Consider the following 15,548-nt stretch of genomic DNA (forward strand, 5'->3'; position numbering starts at 1 on the left):
GGGTGTTCTTGTGCATATGCCCTCTCTTCTTATTAGGTGGATGCTTCACTCTCCACTCTGGTTTTCTGTGGCTATGCCACTGACTCTGGTCCAAAGAGTCCCCAGGTCTTGCCACACTGCTGGCCAACCAGGTCTCCACCCGGGTTCACAAGAGTCTATTAAACATTGTAAGGCTTATCTCGCCGCTTCATTGCTGTTTTTCCCTCACTTCCCCTTATGGGTGACGAGCGTGGTTTCCAATCAGAGCGTGTATTCCCATTGAGTCTTAATCTTGGAAGGGGGTTTGCTTGTTTCTTATAGTAACAGTCAGTCTGCCTCTATTGTTAAACTGGTATTAATATTTTAAAGACATTTTAAATGTCTTCAATATTAGCAAAATTCATTATTCAGGTGCTTAAGTACATTTTCTGTGTTTAATTTTTAGTTTATTACTAAATGTGTTGTAGCATGACTAAACAGGTTTCATTCGTAATGATGTCAGAATGAGATTGAGAATTCTTTGGTGAGCAAGATACTTAAAGTTATTCTTAATGTGGAAGCTTTTAAATTGCTTATTTTCTCTATAGTATACTATTGCTTGTTGTAAACAGACTTATACATAAGGAAAATGCTAAGGTTGTTAGCTCAGACATGAAAACCATTGCTATTGAATCGATTCTGACTTGCAGTGTCCCAGTTTAGTGTTTCCTGGACTATAGGTCATGGGAGCAGACAGTCTTATCTTTCTCCCTCTGTGCAGCAACTAATGGGTTTGAACTGCTGACCTTGTGATTAGCAATGAAGTGCCTTATCCACAGTGCCACTAGAACATGAGAGTTAATAAATGAAGGAAAATTCAGTTCGTAAACTACTATAAATAAGTTTAAGAGTGAGTAAGGAGTCATGTTCATCTGGGAAAGCTATATGAAGCAAGTTCTTTATTATGTTGTTAGCACCATTGAGTCAGTTCCAATTCATAGCAGCCCTTTGCACACCAGTATGAATTACTGCCTGATACTGCTCCATCCTCACAATTGTTGTTACTCTTGAGCCCATTGCAGCTGCCACTGTGCCAGTCCATCTCATTAGGGAATTTTCCTCTTTTTCCCATACACTCCCCTTAACCAAGCTTATTGAAGAGCAGAGATGTCAGCTTGAGGACTCAGGTGCGCCTGACCCAGGCCATGGTGTTTTCAATAGCCTCATATGGATGCAAAAGCTGGACAGTGAATAAGGAAGATCGTAGAAAAATTGATGCCTTTGAGTTGTGGTGTTGGAGGAGAATACTGAAAGTGCCATGGACTGCCAAAAGAACCAATAGATCTGTTTTGGAAAAAGTGCAGCCAGAGTGCTCCTTGGAGGCCAAGATGGCTAAGCTTCGTCTCTCATACTTTGGACATATTGTCCGGAGGGAACAGTCGCTGGAGAAGGATGTCATGCTGGGTAAGGTGGAGGGTCAGAGTAAAAGAGGAAGACCCCTAACGAGATGGATTGGCCAGGTGGCATCATTGATGGACTTGAGTGTGGCAGCGGTAGTGAGGTTGGCCCAGGATCGGACATTGTTTCGTTCTGGTGTGCATGGGGTGGCTGTGAGTCGGTTCTGACTCAATGGCACCTGACAACAACAACAACAATGTTCTCCAGGAACTGGTCCCTTCTGATAAATACATCCCAAGTATGAGTAACAAAGTCTCACCATCTTTGCTTTTAAGGAACATTCTGGTTGTATTTTTTCCAACACAGATTTTTTTGTTCTTCTGGCACTCCATGATACTTTTAATATTCTCTAATACTGTAACTGAAATGCTTCATTTTTGTGGTCTTCTTTATCTATTATCCAACTTTTACATGCATATAAGGACATTAAAAAATACCATGGCTTGGGTCAGGTGCACCTTAGTCCTCAAACTTTTATCTCTGAATTCTTTAAAGTGGTCTTGGGCAGCAGATTTGCCAATTGCAATGTGTCATTTGAATTCTTGACTGCTGCTTCCATTGAGTGTTGATAGTTGATATGAGCAAACTGAAGTATGTTACAACTTCATTGTTCTCTCAGTTTACCATGCTGCTTACCTTGATTACTCAAGTTGTCTTTTATTATAAGAGTATTAAAAAGAAATAAATATGTTCCATAATAATTTTTGTCCATAATTTAGAGGTGGGTGGAATGCAAATAGGAACCACAGGGAGGAAGCAGGGTAGCTGTTGTTATGTGGAGAGGATTATAATCACTGAAATGAAACAAAGTGTATAGTTTGATAAATGTAAAACTGATCATCTTGTCTGTAAATACTCAATTCACAATACATTTTTTAAAAAATAAAAGTAATTTCTACCCATAATTTAGATAATATGTAAAAATTGAATAGCCTGTAAGTATCTAGTTTCTTTTCCTCTTCTAAACTTGTTAGGTTCATACAGTCATTAAAAGTAGTTTTTGTATACTTGTAGAAACTTTAAAAATGCTAAGTAGGTGAAAGTTCAGAAGTTTTCATTAATTTTATTAGTTATCAGCTGAATGAAACTAGTAGGAAGTGTTCCAGAAAAGATAATAGTTAAGACAAATTCAGCATCACTAGGATATATTTCAAATGTATATTATAATTCTGTAAAATACTTCAAACTTTCATAAATTAAAAAATTCACTGACATTAAATATTATTTGGGGAAAAGCTTTTGTTTCCATCACAGCTTTTTAATTGTTAATCCTTGTAGGAAGGAATTTTTTAAATGGTATCTTTTCTTTTCAGAGTGAAATGGTAAAGGAACTAGATGGTCATGTACTGAAATGTGTGAAAGATCAGAATGGAAACCATGTTGTACAAAAGTGTATTGAATGTGTTCAGCCACAGTCACTGCAATTCATCATTGATGCTTTTAAAGGACAAGTAAGATCGATTTTTTAAGTCTAATTAGTTGGCAGAACATTATTTTAGAGTTTGATGTCCCAAGATAATTAATTCTCCACACTCTCGTACAAAAATAGATTAAAAAGTAAACATGCTTAAATTTCTGCCTGTTTCATATCATAGGGTGACTCAATGGAGATCTTCGTGTTTTGAAGTAGAAAAGCTTATTAATATATGAGTTCAGGCAATTTGCTCTAAGAATTAAAGGTAACCACAGTTAGAATTATAAACTCAACAATATGTTTTTCCAAATTTTCTAGGAGATGGAGGGAATGGAAGAAACCACAAGAGTATATATAATAAAACACGGTGTTTTTTGTTTTGTTTTGTTTTTAAGCAGAAATTTATAATGACTGCATAGTAATTAGTAGTTCTTACTTACTGTGCTACACTACATTCCCTGAATTCATTTTTACTTGCCCTCAGTCTTTTGATCATAGCATCTGTAGATCTAAATTGAGTCCTCCAACCCCTACTCTGTCTTTGCTAACAAGTGATGGTCTGTATTACATGTGCATCCATCACTCACTCTTCTAGGTTCAGTTAATTCAGCACACTGTCACAACCCTGCCTGTCTCAGTACGTTCCAGAATTGTCAGAGAATGGAAGTTTTAATTTTTCTAATTGTTTTAAGGTGTTTGTGCTTTCAACTCATCCTTACGGCTGCAGAGTAATTCAACGCATCCTAGAGCATTGCACCGCAGAACAGACTTTACCTATTTTAGAAGAGCTCCATCAACATACAGAGCAATTGGTTCAGGTATAAGAAATTCTCTAATATTTTATTTTGATGCTCTACTTTTGTTTTATCAAGGGAATGTGATTTGTTAACATGCTAATGAAATAAAATATAGTAGCTCAATGAGACAGAAGGCTGTTGTTTTTCTTGGCTACGTTACTGGATTTTTACACAAGATGATTAACCTCTTTGTAAAGAATAATCATTCTGCTTTTCTCTTAAGGAAAATAATTTTTAAACATCTTTCCTTAGGATCAGTATGGCAATTATGTTATTCAGCATGTACTGGAACATGGTCGACCTGAAGACAAGAGCAAAATTGTTTCTGAAATCAGAGGCAAGGTCTTAGCCCTGAGTCAACACAAATTTGCCAGGTAGAGCAATATTTTTTAATTCCAGGGTCAGCTCTTTCAGCTACTTAGCTTTTATTAAATAGCCTTATTGTGACAGTGTATAGCCACAAATATGTACACACAGAAATGCATGTAGAATATGCCATTGGATTATTATCTTTTTTTAGTTAAAAGAGTCTCAAAAGCATGTAAAGAATATTGCTTTTATTCTTTTTTTTAAAAATCTACATGAAAAATTGTTTTTTGCCCACTTTTGGAAACTGGGTTTAAGAAATGTTTATCCCAAAGACTTTTTAAATTGGTTTTCCATTCTGAGAGGCCTGTCATACTTATAGATGTCAAAATGAGTTCTCCTATGATGTTAACTTCTGTTTTAAAAGTTATTATAAAGACTATAGTGTCCTGTCTTGGGTGGCTTTTTTTTTTTTTTTTTTAATGACTTTTAGTAGATTGAGCTCATACATTCAAAAGCTAAGGAGAATTTGCTATAAAGGAAAAAATACATTAAATTGAATCTGAATATATGTACTTTAATTTTTAGCAATGTAGTAGAAAAGTGTGTTACTCATGCCTCTCGTGCTGAGAGAGCTTTACTGATTGACGAGATATGCTGCCAGAATGATGGTCCTCACAGTGCCTTATACACCATGATGAAGGACCAGTATGCCAATTATGTGGTTCAGAAGATGATTGATATGGCTGAGCCTGCTCAGAGAAAGATAATCATGCACAAGGTAATAACAGCATATGGCACTTAAATAGATAACTATAGTTTGTGAGATGTTGATATGTTTTCTCCTCTGACTAAATAAGAATTTAGGTGACATATGCAATAAAATTATTTTCATTCCTCGTCTCTTTCTCTAGCTATAGCTCTTTCTTTCCCCATCTTATTCAGGTATATGTGATGTGCTTTAATAGATGGGTTGAATGTTGGCTTAAATGTAATTAGAGTTTTGCTAAAGTATATTTTTCTAAAGAAAGAATTTATGTTGAATGTGATTGATTTTTCAGATAGCAGTAACTCTTAGTAATTTTCCTTTTAAACTCTTTTATTTTGTACCTTCTTTTGCCGTCCTAGAATTGAATGAGTCTTTAAAAATACTTATCATCATAAGAAATTTTGTTATGAAAAAGCACAGTGGAAGAAAAAACATTGAAGGACTCATTCAACTTTATTTTTAACAGCCATGTTAGTAAATTTAACCAAAGTTATATTTTTGACATTGGATTTGCTTTTAATTTTTTAGCTATTGTAAACAATATTAAGTGTGAAATTTATATTAGTAATTTGTATAATCAAATGTTTTTCTGGGATAAATGCCTAGACTTGACATTATTAGGTGGAAGGGTATCAGTATTTTATATCAATATTTTACCAATCTATAATGAAAAGAAAATTACTTGGTTCTTTTAATTTGCCTTTCAAAATTATTAGGGTCCTGGTGTGACACTGTAGGTTAATGAGTTAGAATGCAGAGTCGATTTGAACCACATGGTCAGTGGTTCAAGTTTACCAGCCACTCTTTGGAAACCTATACAGGGTTGCTGTGGGTCAGAACCAACTCCATGGCACTTAACAATAATAATAAAAATTATTAGGGTGATATTGAGCATGTTAAGTTTATTAGTCATCAGTGCAACTTACTGCTTGTTCATGTCTTTTGTTTCAAGTTTGAATTCTTGTCCAGCTGCCTTGAGGTACAATATTTTGCCTTTCAACAGTTTGTAAGAGTTCAGTAGCTCATTTGTTGCTTGATTTGGAACCTCTGTCCTATGAGTTTATGAAATAGTGTAGAATTAAGGTTTATTTATTGAACTGTTTTGAAAGCAGGTATAAGTAGAATAGAACTACTTTTGCAAACAGCAGCTTTCTTTGGATTTGGAATTTAAAATTGTAGTTACTCAATTAAATCACCTAGATTTGAAGGCACTTAAATAGATTTTTTTTTCCCCCCCTCCCAGATTCGACCTCACATTACTACTTTGCGAAAATATACATACGGGAAACATATACTGGCCAAGTTGGAAAAATATTATTTGAAAAATAGCCCAGATCTTGGGCCTATTGGAGGACCACCAAATGGAATGCTGTAAAGGAAAAGGGGAAGATAATTTAACCATGTGAAAAGAGTTTCTTTGTGAATTATCAAAACACAACTCAACTATGAATCTTCAAATTTTTTTTTAAAGCAAAACTATTTATTGACTTTATTCATCCATTTGTAAATTTTTTAAGGTTCTTGTGTATATTTGGGGGGTGGGTGGTGAATTATAAAATGTATCCAGCCCTAAGTGGAGACCTATCAGATTGGATTGCTGGTAAAGCACAGAATGCCTGTATATGATGTAACTGTATCCAAAAAAAAAAAGCTGTCACATATTTTGTAAATTTTTACCTTGTAAAGTCACAAAAATAGTTTTTAAGGGAAAAGTACAGTATTCTTTTAATAAACTGGCTTGCAGTCTGATAGGTCTTCGACCCCATAGCACAACAGGTTTATAGAGATGTATATAGAATTATAGTTCCCACCCCTCTTTTTTTTGCTTTTGTTTTTCCTTTATGTGAAGCCTTTTATAACAGATTAGCAATCAACTGCATAAATATTATTAATATTTTAAATGGAAAAGTTAAGTTGTATTTTGGTAATTCACAAACTATCATGCTAATAAAAACTCAGCAAGTAGATAAGAATTAAATGACTTGAGAAGAAAACATATATTATTTACAGTGGATGTGGTTTTAATACAAATACTGCCCTAAAATGTCTCTGGCAATGTACAAAAGTATTGTATATACTTACATATGTAATTGTAAGAGGTAGTAAAAACAAAATCATGGTGACACTTCCTTCCATCCAGTTAAGTACACTAAATGAAAAGTTAAGTCCCCTATTAACTTTTCACTTTGGTTTGCAAGGAGAAAGAGTGGAAATTTGTATTTTGTTTTGCTTATAGAATTACAAAGACAGGAAATGTTGAGCTTTATTTTGCTTTCCCATAGTAGATTCAGAAAGTAGGAATTGATGAGAGGTGAAATGGGGCCACTGAAAAGCAAATTTGATAGCTCAGCATTTAAGCATGATTACATATTCAGATAGCTTTTTTTGCTTCCTATAAATATATGCATTGTGTGTGTAGTAATAGATGTAAGTTTACACTTTGAAGACAAATCTTGTTTCATGTTTATTATAAAAAGCCTTGCTAATTTAGTAGTGATGCTTACCTTGGTTGTACAGGTGTACATTTGTAAACCTTCATGCTGTAAATGGAATTTGTTTTATCTCTTTGGGAAACATTTGCATTTTAGTGTACATTTATGTCCCTGCCCTCTTTGACTTGGCATATAGTGTTGAATAATGTAAATTTATTTCTCCAAATCAAGAGTGATTTTTAAAAAAAATTTTTTATCTTTATATGGTTTCAAAGGTATGAACCAGTTTTCTTTTTATTACTGTGATACACATTTTGTTTTATAACATAGTTGTTGACTGTCAATATGGTCGTGGTAGGATTTGGGTCGCTTTCAATTGAAGTCAGGGTATTATGCATAATAGAAAGTATTGGACTGAGATACGTGGTTACCATGGAGGCCAATGCTTTTTCCATCTTATTAAATGTGATGTGAAATTTTTCTTTGTACAGAAGAGTATTGTATTTTTGAATAGCTTACTCCCACGTAAGAGCAAATCTGTATGATACCATTTTTTTCTCTGGACATAAGACACAGTAACAGATGTACATTTACAAGCGGCCTTATGTACATTTCCCAACAATCTTTTTAAGGCAAAATTGTGACCATATGTGTATAATTAAACTCGTTTTTAATCCTTTGCCTATGAAAATATTTTGGAAAAAACTTGCTTTGTATATTCAGTTTCTGAAAGATAAAGAAAGTGCTTTGTATTTTGTTGAAATCAGTATTTTGTATAAAACATTTATGTTGACCCACTTATGCTTAGTGCTGAAAACAAAGTGAACATGCTGTTTCAGTCAATTGAAAATGTAAGGAATTTTTTTATTAGCAATCTGGAAGAAAAGCAGTTCTCTGAACACAATGAATATCACTGTTTTATAAACATTTAGCTGTTCGTTTCATGAACCTTTAAAAATGGCATGAATTTTGGGGTACCAGGCATACTTTCTCATGTTCAAAATTGAGTTATTCTAGTTTTCTAACCAAACATTCCTTGGTGAGGCCATTAAATCCAACCGCTTGTCACAGATTGTTTGTCTTGTCACTGGTTTATGAGAATGTTGTCTTCATAGCGACAGTGTTTTTGTTGTTTGGGGTTTGTTTTTTAGCATTGTTTTTGTATAAAGCTGCTCTCTTTCACCCTTTCCTACTTTGCTTCACCAGCCTTTGAGTGTCTTGGCCCCATGTTGAACTTTTGTTCCCAGTGTCAGCCCAGGGTTTCAGGATCAAAGCTGTCCTTGTTGAAGATGGGTAGTAACTTTCCTTTGTTTGCACAGCTGAATTCCTGGTTTTCTTTTATGCTTACACTCTCTCCACACAGACATTTATCTCTAAAAATTAGAACATAAGTCCTAGAGAACATTACAGTGGGAAACTTGAATCTTCTTCTTGAGGTCCTCATGTCCCCAGGTGTCCCAATGTTGACAGCCTCATCTTCCCAATATTTTAATATGTTGGCATAGAGTTTTGGTAAAATCTGAAGATGATATTTTAGGATAAAGGAGTTTTCATTTAGGTAGAACCACTTAGGCTTTGCTCTTGAGTGTCTCTTTTTGATATTGATTGCTTCTGGACCAGTTTGTCTAAGTTCTAGCTCTTATTGGTTCCATTGAAAATGAAATAATGTTATCTTCACTTCTTTGTATATTATGTATAAATTAGAAAATGAAAATGTGTGAATAACATTGTATGAAATAAACCTGGTCTTGTGTTTTTCTCTAGATAAAATACCCCTCTGTACCTCAGTTATAATTTAAATTGGCCATTCAAGTTTATTCTAATGTAAGAAAAGCAATAAGATTTTATCACATGGATGCTGGTTTGGGGCTGCTGATTCTTTGGGGAGTATTAATCCTTTCGGTTGATTGATTTTTGTGGAGTCCTGGTGTGGCGCTGCGGGTTAATGTGTTGGATTGCAAGGTCAGTTTGAACCTCAAGGTCAGTGGTTCAAGTTTACCAGCTGCTCTTGGAAACCCTATTCAGGGTCACTGTCGGGATCGACTTGGTGGCACTCAACAACAAAAATACTTTAAGCCTGTTTCTAATTGAGAAATGATACTTCTGAAAAGTGGTTTTGAGGATTAAATTAAATCATATCTATACCTTTAGGGTGGAGTCCGGTGTGTGACACTATAGAATGAGCACTCAACCAGAAGGTCAGTTTCAAGGTTGGTGGATCAAACTCAGCAGCCACTCCTTGGAAACCCTATACAGGGTCACTATGAGTCGGGACCTACGTGAAGGTACTTGAGTACAACATACCCTTAGATGCACATTTCCTTTCCACATATACTTTAGGACAGTATACTACTGTTGTGGCACTGTGGGTTAATGGGCTGGATTGCAAGGTCAATTCAAGCTCACCAGCTGCTCCTTGGAAACCCTATATATAGTTGTTATGGATTGGAACCGACTCAATGGCATTTAATTGTCTTTCGAAGTACAGTTTGGGCACATGTGAGAACTTAAATTTTACCTCTATTTACAAATAGCTGTGCTGGCACACTACTAACAGTAACTAAGAGGCTGACAGAGCGGCTCTATGGGAGAAAAGATAGGGCAGTCTGCTCGCATAAAGATTATAGGCTAGGAAACATTTTGTAGCAATTATAGCCCATATATAGGGTTGTTATGAGTTAAAATCAACTTGAGGGTAAACATTTACAAACAACATGACATGAGTCTGAATTCGACTAGAAGGTGATCTAATATTTACAAACTTGGTGAGCTTGAGTTGAGTTGAGTTCATTTGTTTTAACCAGGGGTGGTGGTCAAAGTTGGGTCCAACTCAGGGACCCTGTATAGGGTTTCTGAGGAGCAGCTGTTGAGTTTCAACCACCAACATTGCAGTTCACGTCAACCTTAGGGTCCATGGTTATCTTATATCAAGACTCCAAACCCCAGGAGTTGTTAAGTGCCTTCAAGTCGATTCCGACCCATAGCGACCCTGTTTCTGCCAAATTTTATAGCATCATTTACAGCCCGTAAAAAATTACCAACTTAAAAAATGAGTCGTCTATATTTGGTCAAACATTTCATTAACTCACCCCTAAGATAGATGGTTCAAGCTCACCAGCCACTCCTCAGAAACTGTATACAGGGCTGCTATGAGTCAGAACCAACTTGATGTCAGAGTTCCGCATCTGAATGATGGGATCATACTACTAAGCTCCTAAGTTTGAAGAATTGACACTATATAAAAAGGCATATAGAACTTAATTCTTAACAAAGGTTAATAACCATTTCCTAATCCTTTCTCCTATGTACCAGATAATTTGATGGAATATATATCCTCCCACCCTACATTATCAATATAAAGTGATCTAAGGAGCTCTGGTAGTGTAGTGGTTAAGAATCAGGCTGCTAACTTGAAGTTCAGTGCGAAACGACCAGTGGTTCTGCAGGAGAAAGATGATGCTTTCTGCTCCTGTAAAGATTTTCAGCCTCAGAAACTCTATAGCATGGCTATGAGTCGGAACCGACTCCACAGCACACTGCTATCAAAAAAAACAAACATTAGTATCGAGTTGATTCTGACTCAGTTTTCCTATAAGACAGAGTGGAACTACCTCATAGGGTTTCCAATACTAGGGACGCAAACTGCTTCATCTTTCTGTGGGTTTGCTAACCATTGGGTTGGCGGGTGACTGTTTTAATTACTATGCCACCAAACCTGTTGTCACCAAGTCAGTTTCAACCCCTTGCAACCATATGGCACTGTCGGAGGAGCACTGGACCAGCTGCTCCTTGGAAACACTATACAGAGTCAGTATGAATCAGAACCAGCTTGACAGCACATGACAATATAACTGTTCCATAGGGTTTACAAGGCTATAATCTTGAAGGAAGCAGACTGCCACTTCTTTTTCCATTAGAGTCACTGGTAGGTTTGGATCACCAACCTTCTGGATAGCAGGGGAGTGCTTAACCACTGCTACACAATATTCTATTTGACCTCCTGACAGCACTTTCTTAGGCTAAAAAGTAACAGTAGCGGGCAGGGGATGGAATCTTAAAAGAGCTACATTCAATGTGCTCTTTACCTCCTTAAAAGGATCTGGTGTAACATGAGTGCTCCAGACATTCAGAAAACTCCCTGAACACCTAGGGGAGAAGGAATGGAGTGCTAGGGCTTTCATGCTCATATCTAGTCAGCTGTGGTGTGCACTAGAAAGGAAGGACATCTAGGACCTGGGCTAGGCTGAGGTATGCAGACAGTGTCATCTAGTCACCCCTTTAGACCTCTTAAATGCTTGATTGTAAGAACCTGACAGAACTGCAGGATGAATCCTGTTGTGTGTCATACAACCCCTAATGACTCGAGGGTTTCTGAGAGGGCTAGTGGGTTTGAATTGCCAGTTTTGTGATTACCAGTCCAGTACTCATTCTGCAGTGCTACACTGTTATTAAGTGCCATTGAGTTGGTTCCGACTCCACGAGGAACCCCTGTGTAGGAGCGGCTGGTGGATTTGAACTGCCAGACTTGAAGTTAGCAGTCCAGTGCTTGTCCTACAGGATGACTCCAGGACTCTACTGGAAGCTCAATCTTAGACTTATAAATGATTAGTTACCTTCATTAACCTGTAGACATTTTGCTCCATTTCATTCACAATTTTGTTTAATTTACCTGTTGCAATGTACGATAAAACTAAACTGCAGGGTCTATTTGAATTGCAAGGTTGGCAGTTCAAACTTACCAGCTGCTCCTTGGAAACAGAATATATACAGGTCGCTATGAGTTGGACCTGACTCGACGGCACTTAGCAACAACAACCAGGAGCTTAAACCAGATGAAATAATGTATTCAGTTTAAGGGGAAAGACTGGTTAGGTTCAGATGGGTTCAGACTTTCTTGGGTTTCAGAGTATGTTAGTTCACAGTTTAGGCTCTGAAGTTAGTGCCTAGGTTCCAAACACTCTAACTTCGTTGCCCATAGACAAATGGTTTGATATCTTTAAGACTCAGTTTCCTTATTCGTAAGTAAGGGATAATGATAAAATTAGTTGCTGTCTAGTCAGATTGATTGACTCATGGTGTTCCCCCCCATGTTTATCATGGAACTCCATTCAATAGAATTTTCAGTGACTGATTTTTCGGAAGTCTTTCTTCCAAGGTGCCTCTGGGTAGATTCGAACCTCTGAACTTTTTTTTTTTTTTTTTAACCAAAAAAAATTTTTTTTTGTTATGTAGTTTCAAGTAGGTTCTTATTCATAGCAACCTTATGCACAACTAAACAAAACACTGCCTAGTCCTGCAGCATCCTCACAATTGCTGTTTGAGCCTGTTGTTGTAGCTACAATGTCGGTCCACCTTGAGTGTTGCTCTTTCGCTGACCGTCTATTAAGCATGGTGTCTTTTTTTTTTTTTCACAGACTAAACTTAATTAAAGTATTTACTTTGTTTAATCTAAAAATGAACAAAAAACAAAAGCCCAGCTTTCATTTTTACTGATGGAAAAGCACTTACAAAGAAAAAAATTTGTAAACCCAAGCTGCTCAATTTGGTTTGGTTTGGGTTGCGTTTTTTGTTATTTTGTTTTGAGTTTTTATCATGAATTGAGTGATAGTTTTTACGTGGGAGAACATAGGTTTTGCACTCATCATTGCATTGCAATGATTACAATCCCTTACGTGCTTTATCATTCAGCAGTATTTGCTTTTATTCCCTAACTTTTCTTTTGGTGGGGGGGGACTATACACAAAAACCCTCAGGAATATATAATCATTTAAACAACCAAAGGGCACATTCTGCAAGCCTGCCTCCTGGCCACCAGCACTGTCTTTCTCTTTCCATGTGTCTTAAGAGTCCTCAGCTGCTCCCTCTCTCCATGTCCTCATCTCTGCCTCCATCTCTGGTGTCGCTGCTTCTTGGATAGGGTCTCACATTCTACAAGCATGATATCCTTTTATAGGGACTGGCCCTTCCTGATTATATGTCCAAAATAAGTTATATCAAGTGTCACCATCTTCAATTCTAAGGAGTTTATTTGTTCTTCTGGCATATGAGGAATTGAAAATACTGTGGCTTGGGTCAGTTCTCAAAGTGACATGTTTTCAGCAGATTTACCCAATTCAAATTGTTTAATTTTTTTTTGACTGTACTTCCCTGGGAATTAACTGTGGAGTCCCAAGTAAAATTAAATCCTTGACAATTTCAATCTTTTCTTCACCTAATGATGTTTCTTATTGGTCCAGTGTGAAGATTCTTGTTTTCTTAACATTTAAGTTGTAATCCATAATGAAGACAAGTCCTTGATTCTCATCAGTACCTTAAGTCTTTGATTTCAGCAAGCAAGGTTGTGTCATCTGCATATTGCAAATTGTTAATGAGCCTTTCTGCAATCTTGATGATGCTGCATTCTTACAACTTCTTGGATTATTTGCTCAACATACACACTGCATAAGGATAAAACCCTGATACACACCTTTTTAGATATAAAACGCAGTATCCCCTTGTTCTAGTCAAAAGACTGCCTTTTCATCTATGTACAGCAAACCTCCAAACTTACATTTAGTATTCAAGCACTGTAACTCTGCTACCCATACTCTCTAAAAATGTGATAATTAAATGAATATGTGTGTGTGTGTGTATGAAGTATAATGGCAAGTGAGTACTCAGTAAATAAGCGTTAGCTAATACGGTTAATCATACACTTCCAAATAATTTGATTTGGACCTCATTTATATTTTAACAAATGAACAAAATTCATGAATCAAGTTGCATACAAAAATCAAGTCAAAAAGAAAACTATAAATGGTATGATTAAGGAATATGACTAACATTTTTATTCTTAAGCTCCTTTTTTCTAGGTGTTATCAGTTGTACCTAGCTGAGCCTTGTTTGTACAAGTTGTAAAGATAGTGACAAGGGCAAGAAAATCAAAGGCAAATGTGAAGAAGTGTGTATGTCTGTTTTTTCTGCACATCTTAGATGGTAGAGACTCAGAAGCAGATGAGGTTTTGTGATTAGAGTGATTTAAGAATTAATGTGCCTGTGTTAGGAGGAAGTACAGCCAGAGTGCTCTTTGGAAGCAAGGGTGGCAAAACTTCATGTATCGCTGATGCTTCAGATGTGTTATTAGGAGGGACCACTCCCTAAAGGTGCTCTGGGAGCGTAGTGGTTACTAATCGGGCTGCAAAGCCGCAAGGTTAGCACTTCGAAACTACCAGCGGTTCAGCGGGAGAAAGATGAGGCTTTCTGCTCCCGTAAAGATTTACAGCCTCGGAAACCCTGTACAAGGTCAGGGTCGCGATGAGTAGGAACTGACTCCATGACACACAACAACAACAACTCCCTAAAGAGGGACATTATGCTTGGTTAAGTGGAGGGTCAGTGAAAAAGAGAAACGCCTTCAATGAGATGGATTGGCACAGTGGCAGCAGTAATGGGCTCATGTGTAACAACAATTGTGAGGATGGCACAGGACCGGGCAGTGTTTCATTCTGTTGTGCATAGAGTTGCTATGAGTCTCAACTAATAACAATGTGGGCCTACCTCACTCTCACCCCATAGGCATCCCTTGCATCTTTTTCACTGATCAGTCTAGGGGAAGACACACTGTAAAGAGACTGATTCTGTTTTTGTGAAATAAAAGGTCTGCCAACACATCTTTTAAGGAGCTCTGGTAGCATAGTGGTCATGAGTCAGACTGCTAGCCTCAAGATCAGCAGTTTGAAAAACTACTACAGCTGTTCCATGGGAGAAAGATGTGGTTTTCTGCTCCCGTAAAGATCTACAGCCTCGGAAACTCTATGCAGGGTTGCTATGAGTCGGAAATGACTCCATGACACACCAACACATCTTGCTAAACCCTTAATTAAAGGCCCCTAAATGTTTACACATGGCTACTTTGCTTGAGAGTTGAGCCATCATTATGATCATGTGAGGGAAAGCTTCACTTGTATTTCCACTGATGCATCAAGTAGGAGGTTCACCTGAAGGAACACTCCTCATAAAGGCCTACTAATTTGGCTTACGTAGCAAGGAAAGCTCTGAGTTAAACATTTGCCTACAAGCCTTTTAAACCACTCTTCAGTATCTACCAGAACAACGAAGTTAAGACAATGGAAGACTCCCCAAAGCAGCAGGTATTTAGAAATCAAAAACCAAGAGGGTCTCACCCAACTCTAGACTTCAATCACTGTTCCACCTTCAGCATCTCAAGATACTGAACATTGCCTATAATTCTTAATGCACATGACCACCTGTGATTTCCAAGGGCAAGTCATGGGGTCAGCCGGGGTACCCATACACTTTAGAAGGCTTTCATCAAGTTTAGGACCATGCCTTTACTGTGGACACAGCACACAGCTTATGATCTGATAGTTTGTGTGAAGTAGTAAACAGTGGAAAAAAGTCCACTTTGAGCCATT

The 15,548-nt window shown here is 37.0% G+C and overlaps 1 protein-coding gene across 6 annotated transcripts in view; it reads left to right on the forward strand.

The window, feature by feature from the left end:
• Positions 1-7,813, forward strand: part of PUM2 (pumilio RNA-binding family member 2) — a 145,181-nt gene extending 137,368 nt beyond the window's left edge. For 2 of the 6 annotated variants that reach the window (XM_006835255.1, XM_006835257.1), the window contains 5 exons: positions 2,730-2,867; positions 3,523-3,648; positions 3,880-4,001; positions 4,522-4,714; positions 5,946-6,340. In XM_006835255.1, coding sequence (XP_006835318.1) covers positions 2,730-2,867; positions 3,523-3,648; positions 3,880-4,001; positions 4,522-4,714; positions 5,946-6,077 — 711 coding nt within the window. In that variant the 3' untranslated portion in view covers positions 6,078-6,340. Of the gene's footprint in view, positions 1-2,729; positions 2,868-3,522; positions 3,649-3,879; positions 4,002-4,521; positions 4,715-5,945 lie in introns of all 6 variants that reach the window. The other 4 variants (XM_006835256.1, XM_006835258.1, XM_006835254.1 and 1 more) reach the window with 3 other exon arrangements.
• Positions 7,814-15,548: the final 7,735 nt, after the last annotated feature.

The sequence above is a fragment of the Chrysochloris asiatica genome, unplaced genomic scaffold (genome assembly GCF_000296735.1).
Source record: "Chrysochloris asiatica unplaced genomic scaffold, ChrAsi1.0 scaffold00016, whole genome shotgun sequence".
Classification (NCBI taxonomy): domain Eukaryota; kingdom Metazoa; phylum Chordata; class Mammalia; order Afrosoricida; family Chrysochloridae; genus Chrysochloris; species Chrysochloris asiatica.